At 34.4% G+C, this 26268-nt stretch overlaps 1 protein-coding gene across 1 annotated transcript in view; it reads right to left on the minus strand.

Annotated features, from left to right (window-relative positions):
- LOC122798217 (dol-P-Man:Man(7)GlcNAc(2)-PP-Dol alpha-1,6-mannosyltransferase-like) overlaps positions 1-26268 on the minus strand; it is an 81191-nt gene that overhangs the window by 48525 nt on the left and 6398 nt on the right. Inside the window, exon 2 of the mRNA XM_044066984.1 lies at positions 4702-4834. Coding sequence (XP_043922919.1) covers positions 4702-4834 — 133 coding nt within the window. The remainder of the gene's footprint in view (positions 1-4701; positions 4835-26268) is intronic.

The following is a 26268-nucleotide window of genomic DNA, read 5'->3' on the forward strand; positions in this document are numbered from 1 at the left end:
CCGCCGGGGATAGCTTATGGCCACACTCGGTGCATTTAGAGAAGAAAGTTTTAGGGGCCTCGGCCATAATTTTAAAAAGGGCCTAACCCAAACACTTTCACACACACGGGAAGAAGGAGACTAGCAAACTAAGAAAATATAAAGATTTAACACAAAAACATGGCTAAAACAACTACAAAAGGGTACAACACTCACTCGTTAACAATTAAACTAAAACTAGGTAAAAAAATAGAGAAAATTCTCTTCAAAACTCACGAATCCCTATGCCTGGAACTCGTTCTAGTTGCTTGAATAAGTCACGGCAAACGAGATCTAGGGACCGAGGAGGATGGCAGGGGCTTATGGGTAAGAGGGAGGAGCTTGGAGCTCGGATCTTAGCTGAATAAAGCTGCCGGCTCGGATCCGATTTGGATCCGATACCCACAGGTTGATGAACAAATGAAGTTAACTACTTCAGATTGTCTCATTTTGTCTTTCAGGCTGCAAAAGAGGAGTAAACTTTTATTTTTTTCACTCTTACGTTTTCATGGAGGCAAGTTAATAATTAGGGTAATAAAAGACAGAACACTAGTTTCTTCAAGGTTAAAAGTTAATGACCTCTGAAAGTATGCAAGTAGCTTTCACATCTGCGGAGGAGGGATAAATATAATCCAGTTAGTGTAAGAAAAAACACAGGCAATAACATAGCAGGGATAACCTCAATTACAGGTTAACTAGGGCCTATGTTAGCAGCTCTCTCTTTGGCATAAATTTTCCTATTAGGAGGGTTAAACTTCATTATTTGAAGATGTACATAGCTATGTGTGTTTGCATTAAGTTAATAGGTTCTGGGGTACTCTGGGAGTGTTTTTTATTAAAACAAACTGTCTTGTAAAATGTGACATAGGTTCCAATGTTGATGATAAAAAAAAAACCTGTATAAAGGATTAACCCGCCAAACATTACTGGGTATATGTATCACAAAAGCTGGAATTAGACAGCAAAAAACTGCCATATATAATAGGTGGGAGTAATGACTTCTTACCATAATGGTGTCATTTTCCATATTATCTTGGAATGTGGATGATCTCACAGATATAGACAAAAGGAAAGAATACTTCATTATATTAAGAAATGCACAGTGCAAATAGCAATACTACAGAAGACACATTTGGAAAGAAATGAGCATGTGAATCTGATAAAGAAAGGATTTCAGGATGGATATTCTACAGAATATCAGGAACAACGGAAAATAAGAGTTCTACTATTAAGTGCTAGAGGAGCTCCAGTAGTGATAGAAGAAGAGGAAAAAAAGGCAATAATGGCAGATTTACAGCAGTGAGGGGCTAATGGCAAGGGATGAGGATTACATTGGTATGTATTTATATTCCACCTGAAAATGCTACTTTGGAGCCTAATCTGGGAGAAGTAATCAACTTTCAGCAGGGAATATTACTTATTAGTCGAAAGTAAAATTTGATTTGCAACAATGACGAAATATCTGGGGACCTAGAAGGGAAAATATAAAAAAAGAGGGTAGACTTCTGTAGAAATTTAGGAAGATATTTGGTATGAAAGATGTGAATTCAGTAGTAGGAACCTAGAGAGAATTTACATACTATTTCCCAAGGTACAATAGCTGGACTAGACTTGACAGAAATTATATTTCACAGGAATATGTGCATTTAATTGAGAACTTTGCTACATGTCCAATAACTATTTCAGATCACATGCCAATAATTACCAAGATAAAAATGCAGGGTAATGAAGCAAGGATGAAACACTGGCACTTCCTCACCTACCTGTTAAAAAGGAAGAAATTTAAGGAAGCGATATTGGAAATTATCCAGGAATTATTAGGGAATATAGAAAGTTCTCCAGAAGTTATAGCTAGTAAGTGGGATAAAATGAAAGTGGAGTTTAAAATATGGCAGAAATAAAAGAAAAAGAGATTTGGTCAAGAAGTAATAAGAATTATTTAGAGAGGCTGAAAAAGGTTAAAGTTTTTCAAAATAAGGGGAATCTCACAAAACACCTGGAGGTACAATTGCAGAGTACTAAAGAGAAAATAAGGGAGTACATTGACAATATGCATGAGTTTAGAAGGATTGCTGTTAAGTAACTGTTTTTTATAGCAACTCCAGAGCACAAAAACTTTTGTCACAATGACTTGGGCAACAGAAAGTAGAAAGGGTTGTTGTCAGACTTAGGGAGCCCATAACAAGAAAAATAACCAGAGATCCTGTAGAAGTATTACAGATATTTTGGAAATGTTATGATAATTTGTGTAAAGCAGAGAAGTGGGGAAGTCAAGAACCACAAATGAAAATATTCACAGAAGTCTTAAATATGCCAAGGTTAGAGGCACATGAGGCTCAACAACTAACAGTTAAGATAGGTGGAGATGAGATTAAAATGGTGATGTATAGCTAATGTACAGGAAAGTCTCCAGCAACAGACACTATTCTGGTGGAAGTTTGGAAGTTAGGAGGGAAGAATGTGAAATATCTGGAAGGTTTTGTTTAACAGTATTTTAAAAGGTGGAAAGGCACCAATATCCTGAAAAAATGTGATGGTTGTAATACCTAAAGATAGTAAAGCTCCATCTGATCCAGATACATATAAACCCATTTCAATTCTAAACTAGGATTATAAAGTGTTTATGTCTATAACTGTTAAAAGAAAGGCAACGATGATGCCAACATTGATAGATATGGACCAATGTTTTTTGTGGAGGCAACCATTTGACAATATTAACAGAACAATGATAATCTAGAGGGAGGCACAATTTAAGACAATACCACTGTTATTGGTAGGTCTTGAAGCAGAGAAAGCATTTGAAAGAGTAAACTGGGATTTTTAGATGGAGGCAATGGAAGCATTTGCATTTCCTGATACAATAATAAGATTAATTAGAAGGCTATATGAGGGATCAGAGGCAAAAGCAAAATGGGAGGGTTCCTGTCTGACAAATTGTGTCAGAAGAGGGGAGCCAGAGAGGAATGTCCTCTTTTTCCTTTGTTATTTGCATTACATTTAGAATAACTCTCAAATAAAATAAGGGTCTCAGAAATTCAAGAATATAATTGGCATGCTGTTTAAGAAAAGTTGGCCTTATTTGCAGACAATATTATTTTGCAAATGACAAAACCAGAAAAGGACATTTCAGTGTTGTGGAATATTTTGAGACAGTTCTGGGTGTTTTCAGGATATAAAATTAATGAAAATAAAACAAAGGCTACAGCTGTAAACTACGAACTCACACATGAATTGGTCAAGCAATTTAGATATTTATGGGAACATGATACAATGAAGTATTGAGGAGTATGGATTAAAAAGGATTTGGTTATGGCAGCCAATGATATGTAGGAAGGGACTTAAAAAGACAATATAAAAACTGAAAAACTGGAAGTTATTGCCTATGGATATGGATAGCAAGATACAAGCAGTAAAAATGTTTTTAGTCCATTTAGTTGTATACACAGGTCATGCATATTTTTATCGACCAGAGTAGAAGCTGTAGGCAGTATTTAATAAAGAGCTGAAGAATTTTTTGGGGGAGGGGGAGAGGGCAAGAGTCAGGTGGGATAGGCTGATCCTCCCAAAAGAACCAGTAGGTTTAGGATTATCTGATTTGAAGGGATATTTTAGAGCTACACAGTTAAGGCTCTTATACAAACACAAGCAGAAAGCTACAATTCAAAGTGGAAAGGGATGATGCTCAAGCAGAGGTAATTCATAAAATAAGAAAATAATGGGATTTTGGGCATAGATCCTTAAGGAGACTAACAGCAGTCATACAGATTATTATATTCATAAAGTAACAGAAAGTATACAAAGAACTAAGCCAACATGGGAATGGAGAAAGGAGATTCTGCTGATAAAGATGACTGCAATTAGGGGTACACAGAATAGACAAGGGGGAACTGGAATTTATTAGAGGAAGCTGGCAAATGAACAGAGGTATTGGGAACAAATAAATAGAGGAAAGAAAGGTAACAGAATGGGAAGAGACCAAGAAGACATTTAGACTGCAGGCTAGTGATTGCCTTCCCTCTCAGTGACTGATATCCGAGTGCAGACAAACAGAAAGGGATGGGGAAACCTAAATGAAAAGACACAGTAATAGAGCATATAACATTACATGACACTATAGGAATTAATAAAAAGAGGTCAGAAAAATTTGGGAAGAGAGATTAGACATGCAATTCACAATGAAGCAATGGGAAGAAATATGTATGGCTCATGTCAAGAAGGTTTGCAATTATTTAGGTGCCAATATGACAAGTAGAGAGCCTTGAGTCCTGTGAGCAAAAGGAATAGGACTGATCTTATTACATCACTTACTTCAGAATGTGAAAGAAATGAGGACAGTAACAATTAGGAAAATATTTAATTTGTGAGTATAATTAAGAAATTTGTGGTGACCACTCATTCTCATCCTCCCTGATCTCTCCCATTTAGCAGCTGTGGTAGATGTGGTAGCTCAATGTGGTAGAGTCAATATATAATTTTGCAGCTTTGCAGAGTAAAGCACTGAAGAGTAAGTGAAATGCATACAACATATCTCAGTTTTCTAAAAGCTTGGCATTTGCACTAGCTCACACTTCAATTCCTTAACCAGTGCATTAACAAAACAATAAAATTAGGATTTTCTGAGACAAACCACAGCATTCCAGTGACACAGCTTTTTTAAATACATAAAGGCAAACAAGATATTACCTATCAACTGTGAGTAAAACTTCGATGCTTCAAACACAGACAAGACAAAAATAAATGGTGAGGACAATAATGAAATGAACATTGGTCCAAGAAATGTTCGAGGAACAACTCCAGGGAATTCATGATGGTCATACTGCAATATAAACAAAAAAAAATGTGATTAAACTTTTTTGTAACAGATAACTTTCTAACTCTTTGGTAAAACCATCCCATTGTTTAATACAATATTTTAAAACATAAACTCTTTCTGTAGTTAGGCCTAGTTAATAACTCCTGTTTTGGAGTCTTCAAATACAACCTACATCAGCATGACAACTAACTAAACTGTTTTCTTCCCTTTTCTAATTTAAGAATTATTAGGCGTAATTGCCAGTTTTCAGGGATGATACAGGAAAAGTGTACTAGAAAATTTAATTGACCCAGGATAACATGGCTTTAGCTCACTTGCAGATTCAGCTTACTGCTTAGTTCACTAAACCACCCAGCCAGTAGTCAATCTTTGAAAAGCAGACAGAAGGCCATGCCTGAAGAGGCATTAAACCATTCTATTTTTATTACAACCCTTAGAAATCAAAGCATGTACAGCACTTAGGCAAATATATGGAAGTTATACTTAATATAATGCTAAATTTATATAGGCAGGTCCATCCACAGCAACCAGCAGGACTTATGATAGCCAAACATCTAAAACTGTCCCAGGCTACTAGCTGCTCCCTCTTACCCATAATGCCATGCAATGAAGGACACTCTCTAAATCTTAGCCCATGCTGACATTGAATAACAGCTAAGGCTATGAAAAAATAAACAGCAACAACTAGGGAACCATCACAGTAAACTTCCTAGGTACCATCAGGACTGAGCAAGGAAGAAGGAAAGTGGTTATGTCTAATAAGATGGAAATAACCATACAGGTCTATAAATATGTGATTTCTGTATCTGACATAGGGAATTCAATCTTCATCAAGCAGCGGATACAGTTCCAAGCTTATCCTTCTAAGTGGACACTCATGCAAACATTTCTCTAATGATTATGGCTATGAAGGAGACCTAGAACTAGAGATCACATCCATCTTATACTGTCTTTCAAAACTATTTAGTGATGCCTACATAGTTGCTGCACAAATGCTTTCCAATGCTGCATTACAGAAAGCTTATGCAGAAGTTGCTGATTTACGGTAAAAGACTCTAGGTTCAGAAAGTAAAGGTTTGCTATAATTCCATTAACAACATTTAATGTGGCCTGAAAGCCACTTTGACAAATTCAACTTGGTAAACCTTTCAGCCCTATTTCATTTTAGACAAAGACCCAAAATGCAGGGAAACATTTCTAATGGATTTAGTTCTATTCAGACAAAATCCAAGCTGCTTGTGAACATTTGTTTGTTTGTTAATGTATTTATTTGCATCCATGTGTTAACCAGGATAGTTTGACTGTGCAAGAGGTCCCTTTTCAACAGAGTCCTGAGGAGAAAAAAGATTTAATTTTGTGTAAACGTATGTCACCACAAATATTTGTTCTGTATTCTTTTTTGTTCCTTATGGCGTATGTAACAGGAGTATTTCTCTCTGGGTTTTTGCTGAAAAGGGGTTACTTGTTGGCCAGTCAGACTTTCCCAGAAAAACAAATGCTAATATATAATAATAAAAGCTCCACATAAAACATATAAAGGTGATGAGGCATACAAGATATTAAATGCTGCACGTCAATAATACATAGGGTAATTATTACACATTAGCATTCTTACAAAACATACTGCCATAACAGTAACTCTTCAATATTCACTGAAGCAGTAGATCAAGAAATTAGATTAGTAAGTCAATGTCAAGTCAATACTTTTAAAGAGGATGTGAAGGAAACGGCACACTCTAGATATTTAGGGAAAGTATAGCAAGTGACAGAAAAAAAGATGTAAAGTATATGCACAGTAGGCTGGGTTGCTTGGATTAGTTAAGGGTAAATAAGAGAGAAGCATTAGAGTAAGATACAGAAAGTAGAACCGAGTTACTAAAATACCAGAAAGTGGGGGAATTTGGTGGTGAAGAATCGCAGGGTGTTGGAGAAGAGGTAAAACAAAAAGAGCAGATATTAAAGACAGTACAGGGACCTAATTTAGTATGCACTTTGATAAGGTAGGTAGGTAGCAGAATACATTTTAATTTCTAGGTATACAGATATGCAGAGTATTAGATGAAAAATGGAGAACTAAGTTCAAGGAATACCATTTATTACTGCAGATACATGTCAATTTTGAAATATGTTAGAGTTACTTTCTGTTCTATGGTCAGGAGATATGGAGTTCCAAATTTTTGCTGCCAGGATACTACAGCTAAATGCCCCATACTGATTATTAGATTTTGATGTAATTAATTGATTTAGATAGTGAGATCTGTACTGTTTTCTTGGCTCATACTCTGAGATGAAGAGGAAGACTGATGGGTATTTATTAAAGATACACACCTCTCATGAGAGTTATTGTTTAGCTTTGTAAAGCATCATATTTGGGTTTGTTTTAATGACAACGCTGTAATGCACAGATCCAGTCTGAGAGACTTGATCAAGGATGACCCCAAACAACTTGGTTTGGGTGACCTGTTCCAAGGCTGTATTATTTCTGAGAAAATTATGAGATATGTTTTTCTTTTGTTAACAATGAGTTCTGAAGTCAACCTTCTACTTTAATAAAGTGTATTTGAGTTTGTGTTTGAAGCTCTGTAAAATATCTTGACATATTAGGGTGGAGTTGTCAGCATATTGCATGATTTTTTTCACATTCAACTAGTTTGTGCAAATTGTTTGCGAACATTCTGAAAATTAGTAGTCCTAGGATGGATTGTTAAGGGACACCTGCAGTAATGGTGGGAAAGGTAGAGTAATAAATTGTAATCTGTTTTTAGATAACTTTTGAACTAGTTAACAGTATGCTTGGTCATATACAGCTGGTTAAGTCTATGTAGTCATACGCTATGAGGGATGGTATCAAAAGATTTTGGCAAGTATAAGAATATTGTTGCAGTTAAGCAACTGTTATTCAGTTATGTTTTTATTATACTTAAGATGGGCAGGATGACTGTTTCTGTACTTTGTCCAGGACAAAAGGTATGCTGAGTTGAGATTGTACGTTGGTGTTGAAAGAACTCATTGTGAACATGTTTCCCCCAAGTATTTTGGATAGAAGGGTAAGTATAGTAATAGGATGGTAATATGACATAGAATACTCTTTTCCTCTATTATGGATGATTATAATGCAAGATGGTTTCCATACTTGTGGTATACAGTGACCCATTATTGACCTGTTAATAAGAACTGCTAATAGGATACACTACTGAATAAACAGCGTGTCTGAGACATTTAGGTGGGAATTAATCTGGGGCGAAGATAGTGGCTAACTATAATTTGTCTCATGAGGTAGTGGGCTTTGTTGTGTAATTTTATCTGATTTCAGAAGTTTGGTAATACAGTTCCAGAATAGCTTGGGACTGTTTTTGAGTTTTGTAGGTTAAGAAAATATTATACATTTCCTTATTAATACATTTTTCAGTTTGTTTCTAAGAAATTTAAAGATCTGTGATTATTTTTATCATGTTTTCTGGACTTTATTTTTTTGGATAATAAGCTTTTTTTATTTTATTTCCTGAGAAAAACAAGAGGCTGGCGAAATTTTTCTTTTCTATTTACATTTGGGGGTGGGATTTAGGATGTTAAGTGTTTCACTGGAGTACTTAACTATACTATCTAGTTGAAGATACTTTCAGGGGTTCAATTTACACTGCTGGAGCAAGTAGTTGAAATATTCCTTTGAGTAATTCTTTTTTTAGCTATAGCCAAGTGTAAGAGATACGCTTGGGTGTTTTAGTCATATGTCAAAAATGTAGACAGGATTATGGCCACTGATAGAGATGGGAAGAACTCCAATAAAACAGGCCTGTTTAGTATTAGTACCTAATAGCCAGTCTAGGATGCAAGACCTGTTTGAGCTTTGGTCCATTCTAGTGGGTTCAGTTATCATTCGTTAGGCAGTGTAACTTAATGATACATAGTTTTTTACTTATTTATTTCATTAGTTTTTGTATTTTGGTTGATATGGTGGACCAATACATTTGCACAATCTAATATTTTTATATTTTGCAGTACAGCAGTTATCCAGTACAGAACTTCTTCAAGCATGTCATTGTTTTGGAAGTTTGATTAGAAAGAATGTAAATGATTACTATGTAAAAAAACTTGAAAATAGTTTTGCTGTAGTGGCAAAAGCAGTAGTTAAGAGCTGTTAAAGGAAGGTACTGGCTTATTAAATTGTACTATGAAGAAGGCGATAAAGAAGAATGTGACTATACCACCCATCCTTTTTGTCACAGAATCAGTGAAAAGAAATTATACCCTGGAGGGGTTACTTGTTCATCTGACATAATAGGTTTTAGCAAGGTTTCAGTTACTGTAAGGATGTCAGGTTTATAGTATTTGTTGATTCACTTATATAAGTTTATCTGGCATTAGCACAAGTAAGTATTGGTTTATCTGATGTGAGCAGAAGTGAGTTGCCCAAGAGGAAAAGCCCCTTGCAGAAATGAAGGACACCCTGTACTACACCCCACTGCATGTCCACTCCTTGGCACTCTGCCAGGTGTGCGCCGGTGGGGGGGTTTGAGCAACATAAAGAAAAAAATCAAACCACTCCTGATGACTGTATGAATGTTGCTCCCCTCCCAGTCAACCCTTGCCCCAGTGATGGGAAATGAATGGAATGAGTGGCTGGGATGGAGTTACTGACAGATAGCAGGGTGGGGGGGGGGGGTCGAAGAGGCAAAGAAAAATCATATGACTGGATCCCTTGCATGATAGGTTATTCAGATTTCCATACTCTCCTATCAGTTTGTCCATCATGTAGGCACATGCTTGGTTAAAACAACCCTTTGCAGTTTTTCCAAGTTTCCTTCCCAGCCATGAAGATGTATCCCATGTCTGTGTTGTTTGTCTTTGTACAACCCTCTCTATATACTGTGCCTTTGTGTCTTTGCTATGTTCCTTCTTTATCCTCCTCACCAACTCCAACATACCTATTCTAACATATCCACTCCTTTCTTTACAAAAAAAAAAAGAAGAAAAGCACGTGTTTTAGAGGCAGGCAGCTTCAGAGACCCATCACCACATAGTTGAAAAGTCCCTTACACAAGTATTGCATGTATTCTCATGACATCAGTCCAACATATATCAGGGGGAAGTAAGGCAGTACACACGTTAAAACTTAGCCTCCATGTCCAACAGTGGCAGTTCTCATGTTGACTCCCTCCCATTGTAACTTGTCATTCTAGCTTTAGGGATGGGCTGGAAAACCCAGACCAGTGATGGATAATAAACACCAGACAAACTGCTTACAAATGATGTTGTATTGGAGGAGATCAGACTCAGGGGTGGACTCGCTAAATGGAAATACCTGTGGGATAGGACTGCAATCTCTTCAAATATAAGTAATAACAACAAAAATAAGATCAGACAAGAAAAGCTTAAAAGTTCAGAAGCAACAAAAAAATGACAATAGCCAAAATGCTTTCCTGGGGATGAAGTAATTTCAAGACAAGTTAAGGCAGATTAGATAAATTCACTTCCAAATAAGATACCAAATAAAAGAACTCATCAATCTGAGGATATGGAGGTCAAATGGAACACTGAGAATTTGTTACTTCTCACGATGTCTGAGCAGTATTCTTTATGTTTATAAGAGATTGTCCTCTATAAAATAAAACAGAGAAACTGATTGAAAGAAAGTTGGGAATTTTCCTCTATACAGCTATACTTTTTTTTTTGTTCCAGACATCTTCACATAAACTTGTGGTTTGGGTCTCCTTGACAGATTTAATTCATCAAGCAAATAAATATAAGGAAGGCATAGACTAAGATGGAAGGAGACAAATAAATAAATTCCTAGGATAGAAGATCTAAGAATGGGGGTAGAAATATAAAATATTATCTAAGAATCTTCTGAAAAGATTAACATACAATAAGTAGTCACACAAAATAATTCTAGAACAACTGATTATAAACAACAGACAGAGTGAAAACCTCTAATATGGAATGGTGCAAATAATTAAACTAAAACACATAGATCATAAAAGGAATACAGTTCACAAAAATTAATCTGAATATAGCACTGCAAATAAAAACTGGTATTGATGTTATGACAAAATAACTAAATATGGGCATGGAAGGGATGAAGAAGAAACAGTAAACGATTTAGAAACAGAAGTATAAGAAGAGGAAGAAAACAGTGAAGTAAGGAATAAGAAAGAAATAATTGAAGGATATCAGGAAAAGTTAATTAAATGTTTTGCGATAATAAGAATATTAGAAAAAACTGGAAAATTTAAATTACAGAAAAATGGGGAAGGAAAAGAAAAAAGAATAAATGAGTTATAATAAAATAATAACAAAAATGGCAATGAGAAAGGATTAAAGAAGATGACAGAGACAGATAGAGTTGTCATATAAGGGAACCTAAACGTACAAAAAAAATGAAAAGAAAGGGCATAACCCAGAAGACCCAAGTCCAAGTAGTGGCTCAAGTACAAAGAAGAACATGTCAAGGGGGATGAGAGAGAGAGCGGTAATGTCAGTTTCTACATTGTGGGAGGGATAGTGTGTAGCACTTTCCAGTTGGCCAGTGATCTAGTGCAAGCAGAAGCTTATGCAAAATGCCAGTGATTGGGTGAGCATAAGCTTAGATTCTCCAGCTGATGAGGGCAGTTCTTAGGTGAAATCTGTGTGGGAACAAGCCCATGCCAAGGCAACAACAGTGGTGGTCGTATGTTGAAACTACATCTATGTCAACCAAGAGTGGTTAGGATGGAATAAGAGTTAGGGGTAAACTACTTTCTAGCTTGTGCCTATGGAAGCTGCTGGCAGTTGGAAGTAGGACAAGACTGACAACAGACACAGATGGAGAGGCTGCCTTCAAGCCTTGGTCGAGGGAAATTCAGACTCTCCTTACTGATGGGATAGGGCTCCCCAGCTACAGTCAGGGATAGTTGGATGGATAGAATGCTTATTGGCCCCAGTCTAGAAGACAAGCCAGACTCAACTGGCTGGGATAAAACCATACACTTATGCCGTGTGCAAGCAGATGGTTAGGGTGCAGGTAGACATAAAAAGTACCCATATGGCTTCCTTGATAATTGCCACTATGGACAGTTCTCACCTCTGTATCTGAGCATCCAAGTGCCCCTGATTATGCAGAACGCTCCGCATTTAATGACGAGTGAAGCCACTGTTCCGCACTGAACAGCTGTGGCTCCGCTACATGCATTCTGATTGGTTTGTGTACTGCAATTAGTGCCAATCGGCATCACGGTATACAAACCAATGCATAGCTCTCTGCTGCCCTTCCACATTACACAGCGTTGGATGTGCTGTATAGTTTTTGATTGGCTCGTACACTGTGTTTACAGCCAGTTGCGAACGCGGTATAGGAGCCAATCAAGTAATGAGTCTCAGAAGGACGGGAGGCAATGACGCTGGCCACAGATCTGGGAGTTGTGTGACAACACGGTGAACTCATAAGTAAGCTGATGCTGTCAATGAACGGAGAGCTACTTAATATACAACAGTAATATTGCTGTTTAAAAGTTCTGATGTGTTGTTCTACCAGGTTTTCATACACATACACTCTCACAACTTGTATCTTTATGTTTCTGGCCAGATGATTTAAAGGATATTTGTGCTTAGTACTACTGGCTATTCTCTTTTGTATCAGCTAAACTAAATAAATTGGAGAAATGATTAATTTGTAAAGAATGCTGGCTGTGTTTCACGCTTTTGCTGCCAGTTATTTTTTTCTGTGACTTGTACTGACTTTTGAATGACACTTATTTTGAAAAATTGTCGTCGTTGAATGAGCTTCTTTTTAAGAAAGTCAGCTTCCATACGATTAAGAAGATTCGTTGAGAAGGTGATGTGTTTACAGCATTAGCTTTAACAAGATAATATTCTGACATTTTCATCAGTAAGAATTAGCTTAATATGTTGTGATTTTATTTAATTTTTTTGAAAAAATCAGACTGTACAAATAATATAAAAAAAACTTACCTTAAATGTGAATTCTCTATTTATTTATTTTTGGTCAGGACAGGAGATACCTACTTGAATTTCTGTTATAGTTTTGCAGCACTGAAGTATTTCCTGGTTGCATTTATGAAATGCAGGATTGCTGTTTATGGTTTAATCTAGCGCAAAATGATACATGTACTACAGTAGATAAACATTATAATTAATTTGTAATTCTTAAAGAATAATAATTCCGTGATAGCTAAAATATGTTGAGATCACGATAATTTACTATTAGTGTAACTCACCATGACAAAGGGAGTTACTTCCAGCACAGATGTCTGGAATTTTGTAAATAATTATATGTCATTTGTGAATATCAATATGATCTATATAAGATGCTTGTGTTACAAATGTATTCAAACTGTATGTCATGTGTATATCAAACTAGGTTTGTACAGACGTGCTGAAAATATATTTTATAAAGTACTGAGTTTAAAGATGTATCCCTGCTGGAAGAAAACAGAAATGTAGATGCACTATTGTAGCTGTTTAAATGTATATAAAGTGGGATGAAGACTTGGCCTACTGTGACTTACACCAAGGACTCATGTTAACAGTAGGTGCGGTGTATGTCCCCCTACTGGCCAGTGTTTGCCGGCCATAAACCCCAATGGTGTGTGTCCAGCTGCCCAGCAAGATAGGAACTGGGAATTTGAGCTAGGCTGTTCTCTGGTATATTGGCAGGCTACAATAGCAGATTATAAAATAAAGGTTTTGGATCTGAGAAGTGTCTTATTGAATTTTACAGATGTTCTACCATGCTCCATGGCAATGACATGTTTCGAGCAGTGCGAAAATAGGGTGTGCCACATTTTGACTATTTGTCCCACATTGTTAGGGTCTGTGTTCCACATTGGCCTCTTAAGAGGTTGAGACCTATGCTCTGTATTGCGATTACCTAATACTGGGGTATGAATAACACGTCCCACAGTGAAAGGCTTGATGTTTAACAAGGTAACAAAATGCATCTAAAAAATGGTAAATGACAAAACTGGTTGACAAATTTTGAAAAACATGGTAATATTCTAACAAATAAAGACCAAGAGAAATTTGTAGAAAACCAATGCACAGATGTACAAACCAGAACACAAGATCAAAAGAGACAAAAACCCATACTATATGTGACTTTACTAAGATATGTTTTAGAAAAGCAGGTGCTCTAGTATTGTGCATTGCTAATGAGTAACCAACCTTTTTTTAATGTAATTAATCTATTCTTAGAAAATGCGATAACATCCATAAATATAGCAAATATTTACCAAACCTTTACACATAACTTGTAATTGGAAATTACTTAACTTTAGCTAACCTGAATTTTTACATCAATAAAAAGAGCTTACTGGGGTCTATAGAGTTAAAAACGTAGATTCAAGAATGCAGGGAAATTGACAGAAGATCAAAATAGTCTGTAATAAGAAAATAACAGAAGCTAAAAAACTGACATCACAGATATAATTTAAATAAAAAGACTATTAAGAAGAAAAATCACAAAGACCCACTAAACATAAGAGTTATCAAAAGAAGAAAGAAAACCGTGAAAATGAACCAAAGGATTTTGAAGTGAGGATGAATATGGAATCATTGTTCTGACTTCTTTAACATCCCATAATATGTAATGAAGCCAGATATAAATGCATTAAAAAAATTTACTCAAATCAATCTTAAAACACTGTAAATTTAAATATATAATTTGGGTTAATTGGCATAAAGGTTCATCCCAGACAGATGTGTTTTTGGGAAATGGTAAAAAAAAAATCTAACCCTTCGTGGTAATGTGGTATTTATCTAGCTCACTATAAAGAAAAAAATAAAATCTGTAGATATGTCTAATATGATTTTGAACACAATAACAATGACAACAATGTACAAGTGCTAACCCAGAATATTGCAGAGTTTGTACATAAACTTTCTGAGACAGAAAATTCATTGCATATATTCAAGTATTCAATGTCATTAATTTACAGGAAACACTGATGACGAATGTAGACATTTTTTAAATATTTTAGGGCTCAAGCAAGACATGTTTTTCAGAGTCTAAAGGGAGACCTATTTACCAGAGTAAAGATAGAAAACAGTCTCTCGCCATGTCTGTTAGTACATGCTTATTTTGCTACATTTTCACTGGAGAAAAAAATGTATGTTTTTGTATGTCGCTTATAAATTCAGTGAAGGGGAAATACAGAAAAGAAATTAACAGAATTACAGAATTAGAAGATATAGTTGAGGAGAATGCAAAAAAAAAAAGCTGTTTGATAATATGAAGAAAACTATATGCTGGAATAGCTATGTTCACAAATTGCACAGAATCTTCTTCTTCTTCTTTCGGCTTTTTCCCGGTTAGGGGTCGCCACAGCAGATCACCTGTCCACTCATGACTGGCAGTGGAGTTTTACGGTGTCGAGTTGCCAGCCCGGCGCCTAACCTTCCACAGAAGGCACACACATGCACGCACTCACACCTAGGGCCAATTTAGAGTGTCCAGTCCACCTACAGCATGTCTTTGGGATGTAGGAGGAAACCGGAGCACCCGGAGGAAACCCACACGACCACATGGAGGACATGCAGACTCTGCACAGAAGGCACCCCAGCCAAGGATCGAACCGGAGAACCTCTTGCTGTGAGGTGGCAACGCTGACTGCTGCACCACCGCAGCTGCCCCACAAATTGCACAGAATATGTGTACAAAAATCAAGGGTACATTTTCAAAAGATGTTAACAGTTACTATATCATGGAAAACTCTGCTAAAACCACTGGATAAGTTTCAATTAATATTAAATAAAACGGGGCTAGAGATATCAATGGAATTATACTTTCAAGACAAAAAAATGGGGACTGCATCATAAGTGATGAAATGAAACCTGCAAACTAAAGACTAATGCAGGAATCAAGTTATATTTGCCTTTGATAATGAAACTATAAGTCTATTAAAAATCACATAAAAGAAGAAATAACAGAATAAGAGGGGAAGCTTGTATGTGAAGGATAAAATTAATCCTAATAACATCAAAAGAACAGAACAAACTATTAACTTTATCTTAAATAATTATTGGGGAAACATACTGCTATTTATCCCATATCAACTAATCACAGAATGTAGCCATGCACTGATAAACCGGCCAACACCAAAATCAAGAACCAATAGATGGAAGCAAGGAAAACGTTTGGAATCACTTTACTGCAAAACAAGCAGATAAGCGCTTTTTTCTTTAAGAAAAAGACTTCAGAACTGCCTTCATAACAACTTCACACTTAAATACTTAATAAATATCAAGTCATATGATTCAATCCACCAATAAAATCTTTTTCTCAATTAATTACATCAAGATCTTTCTAAAAATCTAAAACTTTATGAGCCAACACAAAGTATGTACTTATATATGCATATAAACATTCTATAATGAACCAAAATGACAGCCAAAACATGTGCTACACATGGTACCAATGGGAAAAAAAAAAATATATATATATATATATATATATATATATATATATATATATATATATACATATATACATATATATATATATATATATATATATATATATATATACACACACACACACACACACACACACACACATAAATGCAGATGTAAAAAATGCAAATGCGGGTCTTTTATTTGATGTGTGATATTTTATACTCATACTTATTCATTTACTTAATTTTATTTTACTTTTCTGTTATGTTTTAGGTGTTTTTGAAAAGGGAGACTTTATCTATTAACAGTGCGTCTGGTACTGTTCTTTAGACAATATATATTGAATATTACTTTTTACTCCTGCATTTATGTGTGTGTGTTTTTTTTCATTGGAATAATGAGTAGCACATGTTTTGGCTGTCATTTTGGTTCATTATAGAATATTTATATACATATATAAGTACATACTTTGTATTGGCTCATCAAGTTTTAGATTTTTAGGAAGGGTCTTGATGTAATTAATTGAGAAAAAGATTTTATTGGTGGACTGAATCATATGACATTTATTAAGTATTTAAGTGTGAAGTTTGTTATGAAGGCAGTTCTGAAGAAGTCTTTTTCTTAAAGATGAAAGTGCATAACTGCTTATTTTGCAATAAAGTGATTCCAACCATTTTTCTTGCTTCTTTCTATTGGTTCTTAAACACAGAATGCACTTGATGAAATATATGACAGCATTAATAGTATAAAACCAATAACAGAAAAAAGACATTAAAAAAGTAACAGTCTGACAAGAATTGTAACACTATACAGGGCATATAGAGGCATACAGTAAAAAATGCTCTTGGACAAGTAAGCCAGAGACTATGCGAATGGTAGAAAATGGAAAACTGAATACTGGCAAATAATAAAGAATAAAAAGCTGCAGTGAGTCACAGGGAAAATGGGGAAATATGTCAAGAGCTATTACAGAAAATGGTGTCAGCCTAGTTTGGCAGTTGACAGCCCAGAGTGGGAAAATCTAATATCAATGAGAATAGTACATACATGAGGATACAAGGTATTCCAATTTTAAAATAAAGTTTGAAGAAACAAACAGTCTCTGTATATGTTGAGTTATGTAAAACTGCTGAGATAAAATAAGCTAAGATAGTCTGCAACTGATTAAAGAACTATTTAAAAAGTTTATGTTTTCCACGTTCTTGGAAAGGACATATTACAGTACCCGTTTTCAACAAGGGGACAAATAATCCTTCTACATATAGACCCAATACACTTTTACATATGCTGCTAAATATTTTCTTAGTTATTATTTTGAAAAACTACAAATAGAAATTCACCAAACTGGGATAAGAAAAATGCAGTTTGTATATAAAGAAAATGGTCGTCTTTTCTAGTGTGCTTCCCATTACAACACATAAAAGAAATACTGTTCCTATCCTAGATTTAGGAGCTGCTTTTGCTCTATTAAATATGAAGAAATTACATAATTTAATGACAAAGAAATACAGGCTTAATCCGGTTGAAAATTTTCCTAAACAAAAATGAGTAAGACAGGGATGTCTCCTGGCTCCATGGCTTTTTTAATACACATTGATGGGTACTGTAAAAAAAATAGTTTTAGAAAGCAAGGACTTCTCAAAAATTGGAAGGGGTGTTATAGATGGATTTAACGGTCCTGACTTTATCAGATTATTTATAATTGTTAACTATGGCAGTACTCTGATCTGAGTAGACCATTTTCAGGTTCAGATTGGGGGAAGGTTGACAATGAAAAATATAACATGCCAGTTCTTTACAGAGGGTGTTTGTAGAACAACTGGATACAGTAGAAGACAGGTTATATAAGCTAAACAGTCTACAAAAAGCCAACCTGATACAAGAAAAGGTAAACAAGATAGGATGTCTCCTAGCTCCACGGCTTTTTTAATACACATTGATGGGTACTGTAAAAAAATAGTTTTAGAAAGCAAGGACTTCTCAAAAATTGGAAGGGGTGTTATAGATGGATTTAACGGTCCTGACTTTATCAAACTTTATTTATAATTGTTAACTATGGCAGTACTCTGATCTGAGTAGACCATTTTCAGGTTCAGATTGGGGGAAGGTTGACAATGAAAAATATAACATGCCAGTTCTTTACAGAGGGTGTTTGCAGAACAACTGGATACAGTAGAAGACAGGTTATATAAGCTAAACAGTCTACAAAAAGCCAACTTGATACAAGAAAAAGTAAACAAGATAAACAATGTACAAAGATCCATTTGTGCACATAGCAAGCATTGGATTGGATTTCCATCTTACCTTTTTAAAAATCTCAAACTCAGGTTGCCTGGACCTTAGCCATGTCTTTATCCTTTTAAAAATTAGCACAAGCCAAATTAATTTAAAATATTTATAGTACAAAGACCGTTATGAAAGAAAAATTAAAAAGTATACAAATGCGTATGGCAGACCAGGGCTTAAACATTAATAAAGTTAAAAGTAACATCATTATTTGCAATCAAGAGAGAAAATATGAAATCCAAAATGAAAAGGAGAAAATGGAAAAAGTAAACCAGCTTTTGTATTTGGGTACCACATTTCCGAATTGCCACAAATGGGGAAAACATCTTCAATGTCTAAAAAATGTAATACTCCACCATAAAAACAGACAGAGATATGGGGGAATTGATACACAAAATGGAGTTAATTATGGAGGAGAACACTAGAGCTGCCCAAGTCATTCTCTGGACTTCATGAAGAAAAAAGTTGTTTTGAATAAACTGATCAGCAGATAATGACTTGTCAAAAGAATGCATTGGATAAAAAATATTACTGGTACAACAGCTGTATACTAATAACCAATACACAGAAAATGATAGCTAAGGCATTAACAAAATATGAGCTCTAATATTTTAATAATAACAATAATGTGAGGGGAAAACAGCTAAACAGAAACTGAATTACTTGTCTCATCTAAAAAAATAAATCCTGGTGGAAAAGAAAATAACTATGTAATATTAAACACATATAGTGCAGTGGTAGCGTTGTTGACTCATAGCAAGAGGTTCTCCGGTTTGATTCTTGACTGGGGTGTCTTCTGTGCAGAGTCTGCATGTCCTCCCTGCGTTCGTGTGGGTTTCCTCCGGGTGCTCCAGTTTCCTCCCACTTTCAAAGACATGCATCTGGAGCATTTCTCCTTGGGCCTCCACTGAAAATTGGCTTTGTTCCAAGTCAGACTTTCCCGGTTAACAAATGTTAAATATTCTAAACTTTATAAATAACATTTAAAAAAGCAAAATTGTGAAGAATATAGGAGAATAATTTTTTAAGAATGCTATAAAATATATGTTGCAAATCAAACAAGGCAATGTTCTTGATTACAGATATAATTCTTGACTGCAGATATAAGGAAATGATACAAAAAATCAATTGTTTATGTAACAGTAGTAAAGAAAATTCACTTCATACTAAAATGATGGACCCTACTTAGAAATCTCTAAAGGGAATTTTTCGGGCCAAGGTATAGTGAAGAACTGAAGGTAGTAAGGATGAAGTGTGGGTTTTGATATTTAGCAACAATTAACAGTTGACTATAATAAAATAGCAAAAATGTTACAGAAAATATTTAAACAAAGGATGGTATTCAAAGCCTCAAGCATCACATACGCACAACGTGAATTTGCAAATTGTGCTACTACTCTTGTATTTAAATCAGCAACTAATGAAAAAGTGGCAGTAGCTGAGGAACTTCTGTGCCTTGCAGCAAAACACTTATTGTAGTTTCACATACCTGAAGTAGTGTAAATCGACAAGAAATTAATATCGTTAAGTGTGAAAAATTCTTTATATATAATTAAAGTCACAAATACTATCAAGAATTTTTTGCAGGGGGCAGTGGGCACGAGCTGCACTGACATCTCAAGAATTTCCGTGAAGTCCTGTGCTGAGGTGAGCTGAGTACTGCTGGCTTGCAACTTACTCAATCTGTTTTTAAGTTTTTTTTTTTTTTTTTGTATGGACACACTATTTTGGCTTTTACCTGGTTGGAAACGATGAAGATAAGGCAGCTGGAAACAAGGAAGAATAAATACAAGGGGAAATCCAAAATGTATAAATTAAGATTATGCTGGGGGAGGTGGAAGAGGATGAGCGATGGGTACTAAATATATATATATATATATATATATATATATATATATATATATATATATATCACACACATATACATATATATATATTTTTTTGCGGGGATAGACCACATTTTACATTTTTTATTTTATAAGGGAGGTTGGAGAAGTTAGAAGGCCAGAGTATGTAGGAAAGATGACTAGGGAAGAGTCAAGGAGTTATTTGGACAAAAACAGAGAATACAGACAGGAACAGTAGGGTGGGATGACATTGGGAGAGGAGACAAGAAATACAGATATCTGAGTTCAAAGATGGCGGCCATTCTTGTGAACACTGCTGAACTGCAGCTCTTCATTTAACCTGAGGAAATCTAAACCCTGAGTCGATACCAAGAAGCTTTTAACATCAAATCTTCGATAAAATAACTTCAACTACATTTAACTATCCTCTAACAAGAAGAAAAAACGGAAAAAAAGAATTTATTTAACAGGATTATAACAGATTAGCTAGCTCTGAAGAGAGAAGTAAACAAATGAACCGTGTGCTTTCTATACTGTAAATCTTTGCGTTGGAATAAGATGTCAAAAGAAGAAAAAAACATGGACATAACCACTACTAAAACAAAACTTTCGGAATTACAGTCACCAGAAAAAGATGTGATTTCCAAAAGACAAAAAAATACTAAAATACAGGAACAACAGAAGCCAGGGACTAAAACTAAATCTGATCAAGCATTAAACATGGAAGATATCAGAAATGCTCTGTTACCCATACAAGAAGCTCTGAAGGAACTGACTTGTCAAATACAAACATTTGGAAATTCCTGTACTCAATTGCTGGAAAGAATGGATAAGACGGAAGCTCGAATTTCTGAAAATGAGGATAAACTAACTTTACTGGGGGAAAAAAAACAAACCTACATGATGTGGATATTCAGGCTATGCAAAGTAAGATTCTGGACTTAGAAGCAAGATCCAGGAGAAATAACATTATTACTAGAGGAATGCCAGAATCTATTCAGTATAATGAATTAATTCCGTCCATACTACAAATATATGCATTGCTTCTAAATGACTCTGATATGGTGAAACAAATCATTATTGAAAGAGCACACCGAGCTCTGAGAGAACTACAAGCATCTAATATTCCAAGACCTGTATATGTTAAAATACTTAACTATCAAGATGTTAACAGAATACTTACTACTGCAAAACAAAGTGGAGGGTATATCATGTGGAAAAATAATAAAATATCCCTGGCCCAGGATTTACCTTTACAGCTCCGACAAGCTAGACAGTCTTCGTCTCCATACTGTAAATTTCTTATTGACAAACAAATTAAGTTTCAAATGAAACACCCTAATATGATTACATTTACAATAGATGGGACTGAACATTCTGTTTCTACCAAAAATGAGGCTAAAAATCTTTTTCTTAAAGTTTTTAAGGGTTTACCTGCATCAGAGACTTGAACTGTACCTTCGTTGAGACTGACATGCTTCTGAGGTCAGATCCATTGATTACTGTGCCTCGAGGACTGGGTAATCCTTTGTTTTCATTTTAAATGCTTTAGGCCTCTTCCAGAGTAATAAAACTGTTTGTTTTGGCTAATCCTGATTACCTGCGTTCATTACCCGACGTTTTATGGCTTCTACGAACTGTTTTCGTCGATGAGAAAGACAGGAAATGCTTAAAAGGCTGTCGAGGGTGTGGATTTCGTGGTGGCACTTCCGGAAGTCCGTCTGCAAAAGCGGTCTCCCATCGTGAATGTTTTACATGGTTTCCAGGTTTGGGAAACCGAAGGGAACTGTTTTAAACACTTTATGGTTTATTTAACATCAAATAACACTGTAGTATGGTAATTTAAACACATAGGAACATTCTTATTTACCTCCCTTACAGTGTTTAATAAAAATCTTCTAGTTATAATATTTAGAGAGGGTGCAGGGATTTAGTAATGTTTTATTAAAATATACTTGTCAATATAGTCCTTAATGTACTGTTTAGAGGTGATAGTTTATATTATATTAGTTAGATAGTGGCTTGTTTTAATATAAAACTGTGATAATGCAAACATATAGCCAGGGATATTAGTAGTTAGATGTATACTTGTTTTGGGATAGGGTTATAGTATAGCATTTATTTTTTTTTTTTTGGTTATATATGCAACAAAAAAATAACCTTGTTTATATATTAAGCTTTTATTTTTTTATGTATGCGGTTTATGTATAGATAGCCAATCCAGCTACTAAATTTTTTTTTCTTTTCTCTTTTTCTTTATATATAGTAATATTATATCTTCAATTTGATTTGCTTAAACAATAGTTAACCAAAGAGATGTAGATCATGGCAGTGTTTGTTAGGGAATGTTTAGTTTAGACTTTGTCGTTGTTAAGCTAGATTATATAGGTCTTAATTGTGGAACATGTTTGAAATTTTATAATTTGATGCCTTTGTATTTGTTTCTTTTCTTGACCCTTTTATTATTTTACGTTATACAAGACCTATATATGTCCTGGTCCGGGGTTAGAGTGGGTAAGCACTGGTATAGGACGGGATATAAAGATTGCTTCCAGATTATGTATGTCTTTAAAGTCACTTTATTTTTCTCCTATGTTTTCCCTCTTAAACCCTCATTGTACAGACAACCTCTGGAATGTGGGAATTAGACTCATGGAACGTTAAAGGGCTCCAGAACTTAAAGAAGAGGAAACTATTGTTACATGTATTGTTGCAGGCTAAGGCATTGTTTATATTACTTCAGGAAACGCATTTAATGAATGATCAATGGGTTGAAAAAAAAAAAAAAAAAGAAGTGGATTAGAGAGGTAGTAGCATCGGAAGGTAAGTCAAATAGTGCTGGGGTAGCTATAATTATTAAAAATCAATACAAAGAGAAGATTTTAGATTCTAAAACAGATAAAGATGGGTGATGGTGTTACATTATTCTTTCGTCCACCCTATTTGATAAACCTATTTTACTTCTAAATATCTATGCACCCTGTAATGATCAACAAATATTCATAACATCATTATACCCAATTTTGACACAATATGATAGATATTATATAATTGTTGGAGGGGATTGGAATGCTTACCAAAATCCGAAGTTGGATAGATCTTGTCCACTAAGAGCATTTAATAAGCATGCTGTATTAGCACTGAGTGATATTAAGGAAGACTTTCAATTATACGACCCTTTTCACTATTTGAACAATGTCAATAACACAAATAATTATACTTTTTATTCGCCATGTCATAAAATGTGGTCCAGAATAGATTTCTTTTTGATTTCAAGAACATTGATTAATTTAGAACCTATAGTTGTTACACATGCACGTTATCTATCAGATCACTTGAAAATTTTGTTGAGTTTTGCTAAGGAACTAAAGGATACCCTACGCCAAAGAGGTTATAATTGGTCTCTTAACCCAAATCTTTTGAATAAGGAGGAAATAATACAGGAAATCACAAATTACCTTAAAGATTTATTGGATAGTCTAAAGAAACACAACATGTTCCAGATACTGAATGGGCGACAGTTAAAAAACACAAATAAGAGGGATCCTTTTGCAAAAAGCTTCTTATTATAAAAAAATACAAAACAGAGATATTCAAAATCTAGAAACAAAAATGAAGATACTTTATCAAGAACTGATTCGGAATTTTAATGATCAGAGATGGAACTGCTTAAATGTCAAAAGTATCTCTTCTTAATTCAAAATAGTAAATTAACATTTCAGGAACATAAGACGTTAGTGAGGTATGCTAATTATGTTCAAACACCATCGAGAGCGTTAGCTAGGATCATTAACCAATCGAAAACAACAGTGCAAATTTCGGAAATACAATTCAATAATACAATATACTCTAAAACTGAGGATATCATTAATATTTTTGAGAAGATATATACTAATATATATGATGGGCAAAATGATGTGTCCTCGCATAGAACTTATAAACGATGTTTACAAACAATTAATTTTCCAAAAATAGAAGAGGATATTCAAAACGACTTGGTTAAACCGATATCCGCAGAAGAAGTAGTATACATAATTCAACATATGAAATCACATAAATCACCAGGTCCTGAAGGGTTGACAGTGGAATTTTATAAAGTGTTTGCAGATATTTTCGGTAAAATACTTTCACATGTATTTAACTATATAGTTAGGAATAAAATTAATGATCCTCATCTTAACGCTTCAAAAACTATTTTTATACATAAAGTTAATTCGGATTCCCAAAACCCCGATAATTATAGACCTATATCATTAATAAATGTAGATATGAAAATTTTAACCTCTATTATAGCATCTAGAATAAAAAAAATCATGACTTATATAATATCTAAGGAACAGACTGGATTTACGGCAGCTAGACAAACTAGTGATAATACACTTAACACTTCATACTATGATAGCTCATGCTAAACAAAATAATCTTAATATTTATGCCCTTAGAATTGATGCACAGAAGGCCTTTGATAGGGTTGATATAATTTTTTTGTTTGATCTTTTACCTTTTTTTAATATATCCCATGAGTTTGTTCAAATGTTACAAATATTATATAGTAATCCTTATACTACACTGTTCATTAATAGAAGTTTCTCTAAAAGAATACAGATCAAGAATGGCACATGTCAGGGCTGCCCTTTGTCCCCTTTACTATTTAATCTTTATCTTGAACCTTTATTCTTATATATTAAGCAGAACGTATATCATAATGCCCCAATAACTTATGGAACCAAAATATTAATGGCAGCTTTTGCTGATGATCTCAACATTTATTTTACATCCCCAATTTCACATACTGAAAAGTTATTAAAGGCTGTAAACGACTTTTCAGAAGTCTCTAACTATAGAATTAATTTGAAAAAAAAACGTCTTCCCTTTAAGAACACCTAAACCTTTTTTGTTACTGCCTTTGGTGGGACAGGTAATGTTTAAAGAAAATATTAAATACTTGGGTATTGGTTTTTCTATAGATAATAAAGACTTCTACATTAATAACATTAAAACAGTTTGGGACCAAATAGTATCTGATTTTGGGAGGTGGAAAAATTTACGATTGCCAGTATTAGCAAAGGTTTCAATTATTAAAATGAATGTACTACCATGGTTACTATATATTTTTAGGTCTGCCCAATTAATAATCCCAAGGACATTTTTTTTTTGTACTTGTTTTTGTTATATAATTGCATAATACTGTTTATACTATGTTGGAGCTTTTCTCCCTAGGCATCTACTGAAAATGGAAATATATCCAGTTAGACTAGCCCGGTCAACAAATGTAAAATAAAACAAATAATAAAAATATTATACACGTCTTAGCCTGCATAAATTTAACTCTAAAAACTCTCCAACTTGTCCATATTGTAAAAATCAACCGGCTGATCTTCTTCATATGTTTTGGAGCTGTAAATGTATATACAAACTTTGGAATTCCCTTAAGCTTCAACTTCAGAAGATGGGTTACCAAAGTACAACATTGTCATGGAAATTCATGATTTTGCATATTCCCCCGAAAGAACTCCATAGATCACAAAGTATTATATGTATTAATATTTTTTTATTAATGAAGCTTTATATAGCCACTAATTGGTTAGACCCATCTAAAACATCATGGGATAACTTTAGAGTTTTGGCAATAAGGCATATATTAGCTCACAAATTGCTTTTAAATCCGCATAATAAAAATATTAATAACCCAAAAATTTGGGAACAAGTATTTAATATTATACTAGCATAATACTTTTAATTTGAAGGATTTAAGAATTATTTATACACTTGAAGAGAACTTTGTAAATCAAACTGTTTACTACTTGCAGTGTTCTTAACTATTCTTATGTTTTTCTTGTATAAGTTAGTGTTTTACATGGAAGCATTCTTGTAAATATTGTATATATGTTTAGTGTGGTTGTTAGTGCTATTAGT

The sequence above is a fragment of the Protopterus annectens genome, chromosome 3.part1 (assembly GCF_019279795.1).
Source record: "Protopterus annectens isolate FY-2018-M chromosome 3.part1, PAN1.0, whole genome shotgun sequence".
Classification (NCBI taxonomy): domain Eukaryota; kingdom Metazoa; phylum Chordata; order Ceratodontiformes; family Protopteridae; genus Protopterus; species Protopterus annectens.